Raw genomic sequence first — 19610 nt, 5'->3', positions numbered from 1 at the left:
AGTGAGACAGATACACGGACAAACGCAAGTGAAAAGAAGTGAGAATAAATGACTCATAAAAGTGGAGAATGAACTTCAAAAACATGCCAGTTCTAATATGTGAAAAGCAAAGGAGAAACAAATGCTGTCCGTAGTTCTAAGGAAGATCTGAAAACGATCGGCACAGATGGTGTTGCCGCTGTGAAAGTACAACCGGACTGCATTTAGAACACAAACACGGGCTTGGCCCGAAGTTGCTTTCGAAAAATACTTCAGCATCCTGCCGACGGAGTGACTTACGCTGAGGCGGATTGTGAGGGCTTCATGGACGCGGACCCACAGTCACCTGCATTATGGGGCAATTTAGGGGATGCTGGAAGGGATGAGTCTGTAAGCTCTTCAATGTCCGAATGTGAGGAAGGAGGCTTGGTGGACTTTTTCTTCCCAAAGGCTTGTTTGAATGAGCTTCGCAGCTGCAAAGAGGACAGAAATTACCTTTCTTGTCTATTTGCACTTGGCAAATTTTGCTTTGGGGCGTTAGTTTGCAGATGCTATCCTAGCCACTGCCTGGGGTCAGTATGTACAAGCAGAGGATTAAGAGTTGCAGCACGGTATCTCTAGAAAAAAATGATACCATGTTTTGTGGTTTGTCTTATTCTTATATTAATCCAGCGCAGCGCAAACACGGAAGGCTTTTCAAATAGTGCAAGGTCAAGGGCATGGCTGTCAGAGCACTCATTTAAAACTAAGTACCTTGAAGGGATCTCCACTCCCAATGCTTCTCTCTTCAAGGCAATTTGTTTTAAATGGCCACTTTAGCGCTACAATCAAGTCATGTCCTGCTGACAGTATAAACTTAAAAAGCAAAATGAAATCAAATTCACCTAACACTTCATTAATTGTGATTTTCTATTCAAATTTTTCAATTCCCGTACTATTCAAAACCAGAATTGGTATCCCCTACAGCGCTATTCAGAAAGTGGTTTTACCTCTTCTCTTGAAAATTTGAGATTAAAATGAAAAGACACAAAGAAAAGACATACAAGGTAATCTGTTTTTAAAAGGTATAAAAAGCCTACTGCCAAAATGAATAGCATTCATGCCAAGGTAGGGTATTTTTTATAGATGCATGCCAAATTGTCCACGGTTTATATTCACCTCACTTCCTCTAGAGTTCACCTTGCAGAAACATGAAAGAGTGTGGAATTACAAATCAAGGGAAGGAAGGCTGATCAGTATTTTAAAATATTACCTGTATAAACATTTTTTTAAACAAAAAAATATATATTTCTTTCATTATTTATAGTAGGCACTCCAGTAAAATCCTCTGATGGTTTAACGTTTTGGATTTCATCAAGAGTTGTACTTCTTTCAAAAATCGACCTTTGTTTCATGGCATTCAAAGAAACCCTTTACTTCGTGGTTTTTAAACATTTTGCTGTGATAGCATCTTCTCCGTTTTTTTAGCAAATGCTTTGTGCTATCATAAATTAAATCTCTAGCAAATGTAAGGCAGTGCTCTGTTGAAGCATTTCTCTGTTTCTGCTATATTCTCTTGGTAAAAAAAGATAGAAAGCAGACACTCATGTAGTTCATTTCTCGTGAGGCGAAGCTTTATTTACACTATAAGCCCCGTGGAAGTGAGAGGTGCGAAGACCGTCAAGGTTTCTTCTGTCCCTACTTTTACAATCTATTTCTTCTCCTCTTCCCCCAGCCCCACCATCACCACCACCACCACCACCACCACCACCACCGCCACCACTCCCACCATCTCTCCTTCTTTCTCGCCTCCACGATAAATCCCTGCCCTGTCATTTACTAGCAGACGTTATCTTATTTTTCCTTACAACAACTCTATAAAGCCAGTGTTGATGATCCTATTGTTACAGATGAGAAAAATGTAGGCCCCCCTCAAAGGGTGAAGGAGCCTGCCTACAATCCCAGTAGTAAGTGGCAGAGTGGGGATTCAAACCCAAGCCTGGTCCTGACTTCAGCACCATGCCACCCTAATTTTGGTGACGAGTCCAGCATTCAAGGGGCAGTTACCTGAATGACAGTCTTTGTAAACCGCTACAGATTTCTAAATCTCATAAGGAAAAAACAAAAACAAAAACAAAAACCTGACTCATTGTGCAACAATATGCTTCTCAATGAGATGAAATGACCACGGCTTACTTACCCAGTTTTTCTTTTTCTTTTTCTTGGAGTCAGCATCATTACCACTACCAATGCTGGAATGGCTTGTGGCACTGTTGATACTAGAAACACTTTCAGAGGAATGTTGTCTTCTGATACGGAGATCTAGCAACAGATAGACAGTATCACATTAGCTCATACACTTTCACTGGGAACAAATAAGACCATTAGGCTTCCTGAGAGGAAGTCTGCTAATAAAAGTCAACATGGCTTTGTGCAAATCGTTTCAGGGCAGCTTTGGTTTTTAAGTGTAATAAAATACAACCTTATTTGCTTTAATTAAATGCGTTATCTTCATTAAGATTCATTGAACATCTCATATAAGTCTGTAGCATTGGTGGTTTAATGAGTCCCGAGTTTTTACCCAAAAATGAAATGCTATGCTACTGATTTCCACTGAATACCTGGATCAAACAGATCTTCCAAGTGATTTATTCCAAATGATTACTCCCATGGAGTAAATGGAAACTCATAACTGCATGAGAATTAATTGTGTCTTTTTAATATTAGTTCTTTGGATACAGCTACCGAAGCCAAGTATATTAATTTTCCATTTCATAGAATCATACCATGATAGAGCCAAAACAAACCTTGGAAGTCATTTAAGCACTTCAATTCACAGATGAGGAAATTGAAGTGCAAAGAAGTAACCTGACCGAGGTCAAAGAGTCAGTGGGGGGAAGACGCTCAAGAGAGAATCTGGGTAGATGACATGTATACACTAAACGGAGCACATATTTAAGACAATGCATCATAATCCCTGCCCATGACGTGGAATAGTAATGGTGACAGTAATAATAACCACAGGTAATAACAAACCTAGCTTTTACTCTGTGTTGGCTCTGACCTGGGATTATTTAATTTCATTCTTAAAGCAAAGTGTTGAAATGAGTTTAATTACTAAAAATCATTTGACCAGAGTTACAGAGCTGAAACACAGCAGAGCCAAGCCGAGCCCTGGACAGATTGTAATGTCTGTCGTGCTAACTGCCACGTGATACGGGCTTGCCGTGCTTCTGCAAAGCATGTAGTGCTTCTCTAGTCACACAAGACGATTTGAGGAAAAAAAACTTTTGGCATTTATTCACATTTTGAAGATATCCACTTACTCCATAAAATCAGCCTATAAGATTAATTTACAGTTGTTGAAATTGACATTTTACTGAGAGTTAAATAAGTAATTTTACTTACTGCTTACAGTGAACTAATATTAAGTGTTAGTGGAGACACTACCAATTCATAAAATTACTTTTAAGGCCCAGTCTACTTTAAGGTCAAATCTATTATTATATTTAATTGGCATCAACGCAGATTAGCCGAGCAAAAAATTTCAGTAGAACTTATGTCAGAAATCACTATATAGCTTTCAAAAAGTTTCCATAGAAACAATAGTATAAAATCAAAGCTTTCCAGTTGACAGATGTACTTAACAGTACAATGCCCCATGACAATGGAACTATAACTGGTTCCTTTTAAAACATATAATCAGTGAACATGTGTGTGGGTATGTAATATATGTATACATATCTCCATCCTTAGTCATATACATATATATCAACATATACCTCAACTTTTTCCCTTAAGATATTAAATATGCTAACAAATTTTATAGGAGCCAAAAATAAAACGATTTTTCAGACTCTGTAGATTGTGGCCTCTTAAAAGTGCTTTAAAAAATAATGATGTGTTTACATGCCCCAAACATTACCAATGTCACAACTTAAGGCATGTATAGTATCTTTTAATCAACTAATACTAGAAGTTGTATGAATAAAGAAAAGAAGAATATGTTGGTACTTATTTGTGTTTTACATTTCTGCTGTGCTTGGCTATAAGCTTTTGTGATCAAGATACATTATTTTTTAGGTTTTTTCCTAGTAATTGACTTTCACAACTAAAGCAATGGTACTGGATGTTAAGGTACTCAAGAGTTTTTATTATATCCAGTATTAATAAATTGTATTTGGCTTTGATTAACCTTCAAAATTTGAGAAGATAGGTAAATTCTTATAATCATAGGTCAAAAGTAGTCCTTGTAGGTATTATTTATCTTCAGTTATGAATGCATTCACCAATAAAGAATAAAAAGAGAATCTGGGCATAAAACATACTTGTTGAATTATTATGAACCGAATTCATTATACTGAAAAGCAAATTTCAGTAATATCATGGAATGAAAGGAATTTATTTTATTCATCTCTAACAATTTCTTGCTAGTGTTTGTAAGTATTTGATTCAGTACATGTGACACTACAGAGCTTGGAAAAGAACGGTTGACCAAATGGATGTGAACCTTATGAACGAACGGAGAAGCTTATTTTAAAAGTCTGTATTTCAGTTACGTGTTTGTTCATCCATTCATTCCCACTTCCCACCCTTCTTACCACCGATGCCCCAGCTGAAGCTATTACTAACGCTTCTCTGCTTTACAGCAAGAAGAGCTGTCCAAGTTCAAACCATTCTGTAAACAGTAGCTAGAGAAATCTTTAAAACGAAAATGTCATCATCACTCCCTCACTTCAGACTTTTTAGTAGATTACCATTTTAATAAGAAAGAAAATATTTCAACTCTTAAGAATGGCCTAAAAGTCCCTCAGTAATCTGGTCAGTAATTGTCTCTCTAACCTGGTTCTTCTTATTTTACCTCTGCTCATTGTATCAGCTCCATAAAGGCAATAGTCTGTTTTCTATCTCAAGACTCTTCTGGAATACTCCTCTTTCAATATTTGCCATATACATTGATAATTGTTCCTTGGATCTCCCCTTAAATGTTGCTATCTGGGAAAGGCCTTTCCTGACTATGCACCTCTAGTAGGTTCCCTGCTACCCTTGCTTTCTATAGCACTAATTCTTGTCCATTTTTTAACTTATAACTGTTTTGCCATGCATATTCAGCTATACCTATGATCACAACAATTGCTAATTTTCTGCTCTCCCACAAGATTTAAGGTTTATTTTTTTTAATGTTTATTTTTGAGAGAGAGAGTGCACGAGAGAGTGGGGTAGGGGCAGAGAGAGAGGGAAACAGGATCCAAAGCAGACTCTGCTCTGATAGCAGAGAGCCGGATGTGGGGCTCAAACTCACAAACAGTGAGATCATGACCTGAGCTGAAGTCAGACGCCCATCTGATGGAGCCATCCAGGTGCCCCAAGTGTAAATGTTTAACAGAGACAAAGATTATATCTGTTTTGTTTACCGTTGTATATCCAGGACCTTGTGCACACTATGGCTTATGGTAGGCAATCAATAAGTGCTTGTGGGCAATATTATTCTTATTCATTCAGCACAACTGTTTGCCTAACATTCCTAAAAATGTATTCACTGTTCACAGCAATTTACTACGTGTTTTGTTAAATTGTATTTGGTACATCTCAAGGAAAAACTATTCTATGTTTATATACAGAGGTAGTGACTTAAAAAAAGTATATTTTGAAAAATAAAAGTAAAATTTTCTATTATTTTACCTTTCATATATGGTTATATATATGTATCTCTATATCATTAAATTTACACAGAGATATATTTATAACCTTTTGTGGCAGTGGACTGTGAGTCCTTGAGAGTAGGGGGCTTTGTTTTTTATCTTTGTATTTCAAGATCTAACAGAGCGACTAGTATATATCAGCTACTCAGATAACATTTGTGCATGAATAAATAAATTTATTCTATTATAGACTGCTATTATTTATCAGGCTCTGTTAATAAATGGGATGAACACATAGAAAATAGAAAGTTACATTAATTACGTGATTTTGTCTCAGTTTGACCTGTCTATAAAACTGTTGCCTCACTCCAAATATATATTGTAAGACTATATGTTACAAATTTACCTGACATAAATGTGTAAAGCTCTCGAAAACCAAATCTCAATATGATTTCAGACTGTAAGTTCATAGCTTATAGCTTATACAATCACCATAATGACCCATGGACAGTTACATAAACAGTCCAACAGACTTTATTTTCTGTATGTGATGCCAATGGTCAAGATAGTAAGAATCAGTTTGTCTTCACTGAATATATATTATAGAAACATAAATATCCTATATACACTTATAATTTATTTGTTTTTGTCAGTTTTAAATCTTATAAAATATTTTTTAATCTTTCTTGACCAATTTGAATATTAACTGTTATCATTTTACTCATTTTATGTACCCCTCCCACATTAGTGAGCAAGGAATTCCTTTTTTCAATTCCAGTAGATACATTAGGGTACCTGTTGCCTAAGATAAAAGGAATCCTTCCAGAAAGTTTTACTTCAGTGACTTGTACTGTGTTAAAGAAAGGATTAAGTCTTTTTCAATCCCTTCTCTGGACCTATTTACAACATGAAGATTCAGAACATAAGCTGCTTTATTATAGCTCTAAGATAAGCTTTAAATATGCAGTAATTTTCCATGTAGCATATAAATCAACTCCCCCGCATGGAAAGTTGCTAAATTCCTAACAGAAGTAGCCCCTAGAGGACTAGTTTGTCCTTCAATTTAAGTATCTCTCACTTTATAAATTTTTTCTAAAATTTGAATTCTAGTATTTAAAAAATTGCATTTTTTTATTTTATTAAACATTTTTTTTAGTATTTATTTATTTTTGAGAAAGAAAGAGAGACAGAGTATGAGCAAAGGAGGGGCAGAGAGAGAGAGGGAGACACAGAATCCAAAGCAGGCTCCAGGCTCTCAGCTGTCAGCACAGAGCCTGACGTGGGGCTCCAGCCCATGAACTGTGAGATCATGACCTGAGCCAAAGTTGGATGCTTAATGGACTAAGCCATCCAGGCACACCAAAAATTGTATTTTCTTAAATTAAAATTCAAATAAACCCCTTTTATGTGTACAGCACCCCCACAGTCACTCGGATTGAGAAAACATACCACCCTACCATTGATTAGAAAAGGCAGACCTTACATGAATTAGGGCACCAAAGTACAATGCAAATTTTGATAGAGGAACTACAGTTATCTCCAGAAACATACCACAAGGGGACCTCATTAATTTTAAGGGTCAAGGAGGCATATTTAGGCTAACTCTCTTAGGTCTCAAAACGTTTTTATGCTGAGCACACAAGGCAGAAAATTTTAAGTAGAAATAAACAGAACATACAAAAAACTTTTAGAGAATTAGAAGAAGTCAGGGTAGCTGAAATATACAATGTGACAAAAAAGCAAAGCATAAGGTCTAGACCAGTGTCTAGCAAATAACTGATAATCATTATATATTTGTTGAGTGAACAAAGATGACGAAGAGAAATTATGTCATGTTAAGAAGTTTGTATTTCATCCTAAAGGCAAGGGATACCTGTAGATATTTTTTGTTGACTAATGCTCTGGTTTCAGTGTGAAGAATGATACAAAAGTGTTAAGGTGAAGGGCAGGAAGGATTTAGGAGTTTGTGGTCACAGTTCAGGGGAGAGATAAGGGATGGTAATAGTAGGATCTGAGAAAAGGGAACACATCCAAGAGATATTTAAGGGGTGGAATCAATAGAACTTGGTGATTTAATGAATGAGGAGAGGAGGATATATGAATGAACATCTAGGTTTATGGCTGGCTATATGGAAGAATGGTGGTGCCACTTACTGAGGCAAGGAACACTGAAGGCAAAGCAGGTCTGAGAGGGAAGATGACAAGTTCAAATTTGGAGATGTTGAATTTAACGTGACAAAGAGACATCCAAAGATAACCAAGTGGAGCTCTCTCTTATGTAGCTCGATTTATAGATCTGCAACTCAAGAGATGAGCCTGGCCTGAAGAAATATTTTTGACAGTTATCAATGCATAAATGATAATTATAGCCAGAGTATTAGATGAGTTTATAGATTTTTAGATAGGAGAAGGGAATCACAATGCACAAAATCATAATGGAAGAGAGTTTAGGACTGGGTTCTAAGAAATATCAGCATTTAACAAAACGATACAAATGAGTAAACCTGCAAAAGAAACTTTCAAAGAGATTTCAATGCAGCAGGAGAAAAAACTAAGAATGTGAATATTACAAACATTACAAGAAATTAATGTGTCAATTAGGATGGAATGGACATCAGTATACAATGCGGTCTGCATGTTAAATACAGTAAGAATTTTAAATGTGGTACTAGATTTCGTGTCGAGTAAATCATTATTGATCCTGGAGAGAACCCTTTTGGGTTGATGGTAAGAGATGCCACACTCCAGGGGTCCGAAGTGTGACTGGCTGCTGGAGACATTAAAAGATTCCATAAAATGTTCCCAGAATTCCCCTGGAAATGGAAACATACATGATAGGGCATTCAAGATTTATAAAAGCATTTGTTTAGCTGGTGAAGAGTTGAGCATGTTGAATGCCATTGAAAAGAGGTAGGGCATGAATAAGTAGAACCCACGCAAAGAAAAAACTGACATGACATTAACACAAAGCATTTCTACAGTGGGAAACTAAGGGGTGGGGGTGATGGCAAAGGAGATTATCTTATTATTGTTTAGAACTGACAAGCATAGTAATAATTAAAAGTAGACTTTTAGTCCTTTTTCTTATTGTTTTTAGCATTTTCATAAGAAGTGTCCCTTTTTAATGCCTCCACCCAGAAGGAGCTGTTCCACACATCTTCTCCTTGGAATTTGACCATATTAATTAATTCATTTTCTTTACAGATCTAGACTTTGATGGTCTTTACAGGGTTTGTTTTGCTTCAAGTCAGAGATAAATGTATTAGCCAACCTCCCCAGCCCCACTTTCACCAAACCAAACGGAGAGAAAGGTGTGTCCTACTATAGAAGCAAATTCCTTAAACTTAATTAAAAATTTATTTGATGAGGAAAGCTACTGTTCTTAAATTCTGGGATTCTGACTGCCTTAATACCAACTTATTCCTTATAAAGGACAATGCCACTGAGTAAAAGCAGCTTCACTCTAATGAATCAAATAGATATTCATTACATTGAATGAAAAATGGCAATACTTCTAAATATACCTTTGGGAGGGTGGTCTGGACCATTCAGTGCTCCCTGAATAGCTGCTTGGGCAGCAGAGTTCTGGGCCTTCAGCATTTCAATGGTTTCCCTTAGTTCTATAAGTTCAGACTCCTGTGAAACAAATAGAATTTAGAGGTTTTAGTACCTAGACAGAAAAGCAAAATGTCCTTGCTTATAATTCACTACCAACTGGGTTCAATTGTACGTGGTGCGAACGTCCTGAGAGATTTGGATGCCTGACTAACCTTGTCAAGTTGCATTTAACAACTTCTCATTTAGTTAAATGTAAAGGAGAATAAAAACAAAAAAAAATGCCTTGGTTATTTTCTTATGAATGTGACCTGAATGGTCTTTATTCCTTTCAAAGGGTGGCACCTAAAGCTGGACAGTTCAACACAAAGCAAGATGTCACATGGTTCATTTTATACCAAACCTATGAATACCACCAGATTACATCACAGGGTTAGCTATCAGGATTGTACTGGTGAATCAGACTGCATTTTACTGTCAGCCGGAAACCCTGAATGAATGACTTCAGATTTTGTCTCTTTGATTTTGCACTTGGGGAATTGATTCTTCATACCCAAGTATAAAAAGAGGTATTCATCCCTAACTCATTGCTACTAAATATCATATTATTAAATTCTGCTTTGCAAATCATGGTCGTCTTAGATTCTGCTACTTTTTATCCAGTAAGATTTTTAGCATGGAGACCTCAATTTTACCAAGCCAAAACAACACAGGAATTTTTTAAAGTGAATAGAATTATATGCAATGTACATTCCTTAAATAATAGTTCATCAAAAAGAAAAAAAAAAGGTAGCTTACAAATCAATTTTTTATACAACATCTGTTTTCTTATTGAACTTAGGGTAACTTTAAGATGTGTCTCAAAGAACATACAAATATGATTTTTCACAGTTATCTAAATGAATTATTTAACCACAAGTGACTACGAGGCAGCATCAGGAAGACATGTGCCTCACTGCAAAATGAAGTAGAGTGTTTTTTCTAGCATTGGCAGTATTTCCATCGGGAGCCCCCAAACCAGGAGTATCCAGAATTCTTGGCCGTGATAGCAACTCTAAAAATTAGAATTTTTGTCAGCCTCTTAGAGGGAGAATTCCTAGGTAATGTAATTGTCATTTATCATTTTCTCTAGCATCGTTGGCAGAAATCCAAAGAATCAGGCTTGGGTTCTTCCCTCCATAGTCAGTAGCTTATTCCTACTCTCTGTCTTCCGAATATACAAAAAAAGGTAAGATCACAACATTGCCTTTGTAGGAAACTGCTTCAGATATGAGAACATCCAGAGACTATTCGAAAGTTAGACACTTAAAAAAAAAAGGGGGCAATGCTAACTGTAATGATATCCAACTTTGGAATAGATACCTAGCACATCCTGTAACTATTGTCACTGGATATCTGACGTATTTGTAATGGACACAGATATTAAAAAAATAAACCCTCTTACAGACTTCTAATAGTTTGTAAGTCAAAGAATTACATAATGAAAATCAGTAACAATCTTGTGGATTCATAGATGGATCCTTAAATACTTGAATGTAATTCATTTGCATGTATTTTTCACAAAAGAAACAGGTTTGTGGAAAAGTTTCACTGTCATAATACAAATTTCGTCATAATTTCTGTCTCTCCAAGTTCTATCTAAATTTTTTCCCTTGCTCAATTAGTAATAGGTAAGTTTACCAAAATTTAACGTGTTTTCCATTTAAAATAAATTTCCCAGTAGATAAAATGTTTACTGAAAATTCATTCTGCCTTTACCAGAAAATTATTCACAAAAGGAGATCTACTGTACATACTTAATCAATCACATAATTTAAAGAGTAATTTTACAACGTGTAAACTAGAATACAAGTTAAATTTTGATTAAAATCAGATTTTCATCCTTGAATTTAAAATCAACAGTGCCTGTACCGTGGATTAAAATCTGCTGAAATATGTGGCTTTAAGTTGAAAGAAGTAAAATGGAAATGAGATCTCATACTTAATTTTATGAGTAAGCAGACTTATTTCAGGGTCTAAACTTTAATGTTTTCTATGGAAATCTCTTCTCAAAACTGTTATAACAAAGATTACAAGTGGAATGTTCAGGGAATATTGCTTTTTCAGAAAATAGCTTTTAATGTGAGGTAGAAGAATGCTCACTTTTAAAACTAAGTATCTTCTAAAAAAAACATATTAAGCACGTTAGTTATTATGCAGCATGGCACAGTAGACCCAAAGGAAGAATAACTAGGTAACAGATATATTCATTATATAGTTTGGGAAAATCACATACATGAAAAAATTAGTTTAGCCAAATTCATCTTAGTAGTTCTTTAGGGGAACTTCATAAGTACATGCAAGCACCTATAAAATATTCCAGTGTCTTTAATTAAAAAGATAGGTAAATTTGACAGTGATAATCTGTTCAAACCTGAACTAGGTATCTCTATACACATGCAAAAATTCCTTCCTTCTTTCTTATTTCAGTTGATGAGATCCATCTTCCACATCACTTCAAACTACAGCTATCCTTTTCTCTGAGTCTTCCCATATGATTTTTCCCTTTGCTTTAAATATTTTTCTCACCATTAAAGGCCATGGTAGAATGAGCTTGAAACCTCTTAGTTTGCCTTTCAGAAAAACTAAAGCCCTTCTCTGTGCTTCCAGATTTAAAGCATTCAGCTTATTTAGCTGTTGTAGACTTTATCTTTTCACCTGACTTAGGATCTCAGTAAATGTTGGGGTGATTTTGCTCAAATGTTCTGGTCTATGTTAAACAGGTGTTTATCTCCTAAGAATAATGTAAAGCTTCAATTCTACTTATATTTTAACAACAGGGTGTTTGATCACCTATGGTGCCATATAAAAACATCAGTGACTTTATTATTCATTATAAACAGGAAGTCTGGATATGGCTAAATCAGTGAAATCATTTCCTTGGGATGGCAACAAAGTCAGGGTTATCCTTTCTCTCTTTTCCAGTAGTAAGTATATAAAGATTAATAGAAGGCACTTGAAAGTGAAAACTTGACTGAGACATATAAATTGTTTTTAAATAGTTTATTTCTAGTTTTCCTTTTCTTCTCCTTCATAATTATAATTGATTGTTCACATTTATTTTTAAGCCATATTTTTCTAAGGTGATTATAATGCTTGGAAATTGCAATGCTGCTTCCAAGTACAATTATGAATTCCTCTTTTTTTGCTGTATAATTAGAAGCAAGTTCTAGAAATAGCCAAATATAAAATCATTTGATACTCTGAAATATTTTCATATAGTGTCTTTATTTTGAAAGTGACCAAATAGAAGATACTTGAGTTTTAAGAATATTACACTTTCAGGAAATAAAAAAAAAAACTGGAAAATGTATATGCCATCAGGATAAGGATTTAAAGTCTCTTCTAATTCAGTAGTATCCATTTTCCTACTCTCTTCATATATACTAAGGAGAAGATTGAGGCTAGGATAATTCTGTACAGGATCTTGGGAATAGATGATCAGATCATATTTCATTGATGTTTCTCACTTTTCAAACGTGGTACTTTAAAACTTGGGAACCAAAAATTCATTCACCTACAATAAGCTATTGTAGATAATGATGTCCCAAATACCTGCCATTGATGTAAGATTCCAGTTTTCCATGAAAGTTTCTTGTGTACAAGAAGGTTGATGGAGGCAGTATCTTTTCCAATTGTTTTGTACATGTCTCTGAGGCTAAATAAGTATCAAGGTCAGGCTTGGAATGCTTCAAAATGAGATGATCAAATAGTTTGTCATAATACCTTGCTTGGTATCCTCTCCAACCTAATTTCCTAACTGCATCTGACCTCTTTCCAAGTTTCTCCTGGAAACTTGCAAATTTCCTACAAGCTTGGCAATAAATCTCATCAACCAACTTGACCTTCTAGGCAAGGTTCTTAAAAAATTTCTGCTAAGCCTGTCTTTGGTTTCATCACACTGACATTCAGTTAATCTTAAACTATCTAGCTGTAGTTTCTTTGAACACATCCTACTCCCCATCCCTGTGTGTGTGCCTTGAAATCTTGTAAATTTTTCTACTGAAAGAACCCAGCCAGCCCTGATTCTAAGAAAATACACTAGTTCATCAAATCCCAGTAGTATAAGTAACTTGCATCCATGAAAAATTTATGGATTCAAATTACCCTCTGGGAGGGACAGAGAGAGACAGAGAATCCCAAGCAGGGCTTGAAGCCACAAACTGCGAGATCACGACCTGAGCCAAAACCAAGAGTCAGATGTTCAACCAACTGAGCCACCCAGGTGCCCCTTGAAATCCTATATTTTTATCATAATCTGTCACCTACTGGAATATATACTCTTATAACCAGTTATACACAGTTTACATATATAGAATGCATATATTATATATGTACACTATAAAATATATGTCATATACATATAGTTCACTGCTAAATTCTCAGTAGCTAGAGCAGTGTCTTATACAGAGTAGAAATTCAATATAACTTTGGTGAATGATTAAATGTACAAATGAGCCTTGGAACTCCAAGAACAGAGTTTCAAAACCTCTGCTCTATATGCTCTAATCTTTTTCCCAGGATTGTTGGATCACCAGAGAGCAATATACCCTTTTATCTCAGCTCCCTGAAGAAATGACTTTACTGAAATATGATTAAATGTTATGCCCTCAGCTTTTAGAGAAATGTCTATTTGAACAGCGATTTTGTCTTTTGTTATTCCATGACCCCAATTTTAAAAACTTTACAATAAATTTGTCCTTGAATTCAGTGCCAAAAAGTTTGTCTCTCCGATCTAAATTATACTCTTCTGGTCAGAAAATGAGAGCTACACATGCCAAGCAATCCCCCTTTGTGTGCTGGCTTCCTTGACATTCAATTCCATTTTGTGCTTTGCAGTAGTGATTACGTAGGCTCAGGCGTCTTGTTATATACATTCTTCTACTGGTTTTCACTAGATTCCGTTACTGAGTTGTGCCATATCGTATTACAATTAATTTTATGATTCTCAAAACCACCTTGGATATAGGCAAGTTATACATCTCAGATTAATAAAATAAATTACTAACACTGTTGTGTGCATACAGCTTGCAATGAGACAAGCAATCACTTTATTTTCAGTTAAAAAAGGGCAAGGCAATTTCAGACATCATGGCATCTTCTGAGAAAATTTCATAATTTGGCAATGTTATGTTATGGATAATTTTAAAATTCCAGGTACTATGCAGATGTGTTTAAAAACATTTGGGCATTATTCATAGGCATTATGAAAAAATTAACAACTGCGTAGTTTTCCAATTTTTGTAAGAAATTTTACTTATAAATATAAAGTAATTAAAGGAAATATGGGGGGGTGAAAAACATTAATTTTGACTTTTTAAAGATATGAGACTTAAATACTAGCTATGATTTCTAGTGATATGCCTGGCATATGGACAATGATAAACTTGGCTTATCCTATATCCCTTAAGGGGAAAAAGGAAAGCAATGTAAGAAAGGTAACATTTTTGACTATCCACTGTATGTAGTGTTATATAGTACCTTATTTGTTCCTCATAATGCTTCTGTAAGGTAGTTATTATAATCCTGATTTTTAAAATGATGAATTTAAAATAAATAAATAAATAAATAAATAAATAAATAAATAAATAAATAAATAAAATGATGAATTTGAGGGTCAGAAAAGGAAAATTCCTCAGCCCTTACAGAGGTTCCACTGATGGGGTGCCTGGATGGCTAAGTTAAGTGCTGACTCTTGATCTCAGCTCAGGTCGTGATCTCATAGGTTGTGAGTCCAAGCCCTGCATCTGCTCTGTGCTAAAGGCATGGAGGGAGCCTGCTTGGGATTCTGTCTCTCCTTTCCTCTGTCCCTCCCCAGCTTGTGCATGCTTTCTCTCTCAAAATAAATAAATAAACTTAAAAAAAAAAAAGAGGTTCCGCTGAGATCCACACTCAAGTTTCCTTATATTCTTTCCCACTTGGCTGCCCTAAAAGACCTTTGTAATCCTATTTGCCAAGTTCTTAGGTTACATAGTGAAGTGGTAAACTGTACTGCCCCTCTCCTCTTCAAAAAAGATTAAGATAAAATTCCTGTGCTCAAAAGGCATTTGTCATCTTCCCTTACAGAACAGGTTTGACAGGGATGGATAGTGCTCTCTTTCATGGGCAAGAGGGAAATCTGTGAAATAGGAGCATGGAAGACAAGGGCAAATAACGTTACAGTTTGCTAATTACACCAGGCTACAAGAGGAATATTTGATTTTTCTCTTTAGTTTAATTGGGCTGTTCATTCAGGGTTTTTTTTTTTTTTAATGTAAAAATTGGTAAACGAACACAATGGTAACATATGCTAGCTCTCTAAAGCTAATGACATACTTTACGGAACTAAAGACAAAAACTGAAGCCATCTCTAGGGACAGATATAGGTACAGATTCTGAAAACAGCCAAAGCTTTTCAGATTTTGGATCTCTGAAAATTAGATGAAAACTGGACATCTGCTCAGATCATGCACATATGCAGGTTTTACAAATGTTTCCATACAATTTTAGAGACTGCATCTGTCTCTGACACCCATCCAAGGACCCAGGTTAGGGCCGAAATAACGGCAGAGAGGTAAGTTACTGGTCACCCCATGGAAAGTGTCCATACTCTTTCTAGGCAACGTGAACCTTTTTGATATGTCTGCCTTGTGACCTAAATTCTCTGTTTCTTTCTTTTTAGAATTCCTTCTCCCACTCCGTAAAAACCCGTCAGGTTTATTTTAAAGCCTTTCATATAAATTAGCTTTACTTTTCAAAGACAGCATCCCCAGATGCCAACTGGTCCTTGTTAGTGCAAACGACCCAAATCTTCATTTAGCATTCCGCATTTCTAAACTTCAGCTCACGATCAGTGTTTCAGTCTCATCTCACAGATGCTGTACCCTGAGTCCCTTTACTTTGTAGAGTCCTCACTCTCCTCCAGACTTTCCTCACGCCTATCTCAGATTATAGCCATGGTCCATAACTGGGTTTACAGACCATAAATTTGTGAAAATTCTTGTCAGACTGTAATTCTTGTCAACTGCATAACAAATTGTTCCTGGAATATTCTAACTCTTCCCCTATACAACTGCTTCTCTTTCTTAAAACATTTGGTATTCTTTTAATGGGTCCAGTCAGAAGTGAAATAGATGGCCTAGAAAGAACTTTGCGTGTGCGTGCGTGCGTGTGTGTGTGTGTGTGTGTGTATTCTAATATAGATGAATCTGAATCATAAGTCTTTAAAAATTAAAATCTGACAAGAAAATGCATTATCTTGTCATTGTTTCAATCTAATAAGGAAGGGATCCTCTGAAGCATTATATTTAAGGAGCTGCATCTCAGGCATTGTTTAAACATCCTATGTAACTTGCTGTCTTATTTGAATCCCCTGTGGTGATTCTTGAACATACCTTCTGTTCCGCTGTCATAGTTAGACTTTGCAGTCGACCAGTCATATTCCCTAAACTCTTTTCAAAAGCTGCTACGAGGTGAGCCTGTGAACAAAACGGAAGGAACACATTTTAAATGTCAGGACCTTACGCAGATGGATGAAAACTCTTCATTTTATAAAATGCTGAATTTCAGGTGTTTTAATTCTTTAAATACTATGACCATCTTGGTTAGCTCTCAGTGATGACTCTCCTTTAACATCAATCTTTATTTATATTCCTAAACTTCAGTTTAAATTCAGTGTTTCCATTTCTTGACATTTAATGTGAGTTCAACTTCTGAAAAGGGATGGCATTTTGCAAATAATAACACCTTCCGGCCTGCATCTCACAGAGGATTTGACACCCAAAATGCTGAATAAAGTTCTGAGTTGCCAAGTTTTTAGACTTCAAGCTCAAGGGGAGGTCACTGCAATAGTCAATGGACAAATGTTTCTCCTTTTTATACCTGCATGATGACCTTTGGAGATACTGTTAGTTCCTTTATTGTAATGACACTCTCCTTCAAGTGTCAGACATCTGCTGACAGCTTTAACATTATCTTTCCTTTTTTTGTGCTTACAAAGAATTCAGTCGAAAAGAGTTGTCTTCATTCTCCAAACTCTTTTTAATAAAATGGCTTTTATTTCTACTTTATTCCCTTCAACTAAGGAAGTGCAGGTTGGCCGGCTAGAAATAACACTCAGTCATATTTTATTTAAGTTTTCATGGCTTTCGGGTTTTATTTTAAATCTCCCGGAATTATACATATTGCTGTATAAAACCATAACTCTTATGATTAAGAAGTATTTGACAATCTTACAGCTCTAAAATAGGCCCAATTCTGTCGACATGCCATTATCCAACAGCTTCACCCACAGAATATTAAGCACGAAGAAGAGGTCCTTCAAGCTTTCACGGTAGCTTGAGGAGAGCTATAGGGGTGTTATCTCACACTCATCCAATCTTATTGTGCCCTTACAAAGGTACAATGATGGAATATTTCACAGCCTACATCTACAATGAACTATGTGTGGGAAGAAATTTGGTAGTCCTCAGCAAAAGATTAATTCTTTGAGGGAAGGGAGTAAAAGGACTTCTTAAAATACTTCACCTTGTAACTCTAGCAGAGCTGAAACGCTGAGGTAACTATTATCAGATGAATCACAGGAGTCCAAGGAATTAGGGCACTAGAAACATTCCATTATTGGTAACAGCTAGAGGTTTATTTCATTATTAATAATGACTAGAGGTTTATTCCATTATTGGTAAGAGCTAGAGGTTTATTTCATTGTTGCCAACAGCTAGAATGTACAAGTCCCTTCCATTAGCATCACGACACAAAGGTGTCTTTGTTCTTAGCTCTGAGCTTATGCTGGGCTGGGCTCCCTTTCTTTTCCTGACATTGCTATATAGAGAAAGATAATTGGTGGAGAATACTTCTATTAATCTTCAGTCTACCAGAACAACTCTTTATTCTTTTTCCACTCCCTCTTCTCTCTTTCTCCCTCCCCCCAAATTGTCTCTCTCTCTCTCTCTTTCTCTCTCTCTCTCTCATACACACACACACACACACACACACACACACACACACCCTTGAGAGTTATACTCCAGGGTTCATTAGCAGATTTAATTGGAAAAATAACAGTCTTTTAAAAAAAGGAATAGTAGGGGCGCCTGGGTGGCTCAGTCGGTTAAGCATCATGACCTTGTGGTCCATGAGTACTGGCCCTGTACCGGGCTCTGTGCTGACAGCTCAGAGCCTGGAGCTTGCTTTGGATTCTATCTCCCTCTCTCTCTGCTCTTCCCCCACTCGTTCTCTCTCTCTCTCTCAAAAATGAATTTAAATATTTTTTTTTAAATTAAAAAATAAAAAAGGAATTGTATCTTGTAGTTTAAAATGTTTTCAATGGCAAGGAATATCATTACATCAGACTTAATATTTCAGAAATTAACATAAGGTTATGTTGTATTTTCTCTCACGCGTAAACTTTTTTATTGTGAAAAAAATTCCTGTCATATTAAAAGTGAACAAAGTGAAAATGCAGCTGTAGTTTAAAATGTTTTCAATGGCAAGGAATATCATTATATCAGACTTAATATTTCAGAAATTAACATAAGGTTATGTTGCATTTTCTCTCACGCGTAAACTTTTTTAATGTAAAAAAAATTCCTGCCATATTAAAATTGAACAAAGTGAAAATGCAGAGCTCACTGGCTCATCAGTCACCAGCCAAGTCCAGAAATTGGACATTTGAAGATGTTAGAAGTTCTCTCTTACCTCTCCCCTATTACTGTCGCCTCTCCCTGCCCCAAAGATAACCACCATTATCGCAACATTGGTGGTAATTATTGTCTTGCTTTTCTCTATAGTTGCACCACTGAGCTTGCATTCCTAAACACTATGTTTTAGCTTTGTCTATTTTTAAAACTTTCAGAGTGGAATCATATGGCACAATTATTTTGTGACTTTTGCTTTGCTTAACATTGAGTTTCTGAGATTCATCCAGTGGTAAGCAGCAGGAGTTAGATTTTGCTGTAATGCATTGCTCTATGTGATTTATAATGTATTTGCCTATGATTGACCATTTTGTGCTGATTCTAGTTTAGATGATAATCAATAATCATGCTGTGAGCATACAATAGGTTTCTAAATCCTAAAATAAAATTGCTCATTTTCTTTTAAAATAGTGAAAATTCTGGCCGAAAACCATTGTTAACATGTACTAAAAGAAATGTAAGAATGTACTCAATATTGCAGTTTTAATTCTCTCAAACAACTGTAATGCCCAATTATTGGATGTAAAAACTAGAAGAAAATTTATACTTTACCTTCTATGCATATTTTATCAGTTGAATGGGAGTTAAAGTGACAAAGAATGTAGGAATGTGAGTATGCTGAATAAATATATTGTCTGTATTTTGTAGCTATAAATATATTGCCTATAATTTGTAGCTATTAATTAATACAAAATGTTCACTATGAGAATGTCAGTTTTCAATCTTTGGAACATTGCTACTCATT

At 35.7% G+C, this 19610-nt stretch overlaps 1 protein-coding gene across 1 annotated transcript in view; it reads right to left on the bottom strand.

The window, feature by feature from the left end:
* NAV3 (neuron navigator 3) overlaps positions 1-19610 on the bottom strand; it is a 588388-nt gene that overhangs the window by 38552 nt on the left and 530226 nt on the right. The window contains exons 23-26 of the mRNA XM_042992807.1: positions 16568-16651; positions 9125-9236; positions 2159-2280; positions 280-452 (exon numbers count right to left, since the gene is read on the bottom strand). Of these exons, the coding sequence (XP_042848741.1) occupies positions 280-452; positions 2159-2280; positions 9125-9236; positions 16568-16651 (491 nt within the window). The remainder of the gene's footprint in view (positions 1-279; positions 453-2158; positions 2281-9124; positions 9237-16567; positions 16652-19610) is intronic.

Source organism: Panthera tigris, chromosome B4, assembly GCF_018350195.1.
Source record: "Panthera tigris isolate Pti1 chromosome B4, P.tigris_Pti1_mat1.1, whole genome shotgun sequence".
Classification (NCBI taxonomy): domain Eukaryota; kingdom Metazoa; phylum Chordata; class Mammalia; order Carnivora; family Felidae; genus Panthera; species Panthera tigris.
The sequence above is the reverse complement of the archived record's forward strand: the minus strand, read 5'-3'. Positions and strand labels throughout refer to the sequence as shown.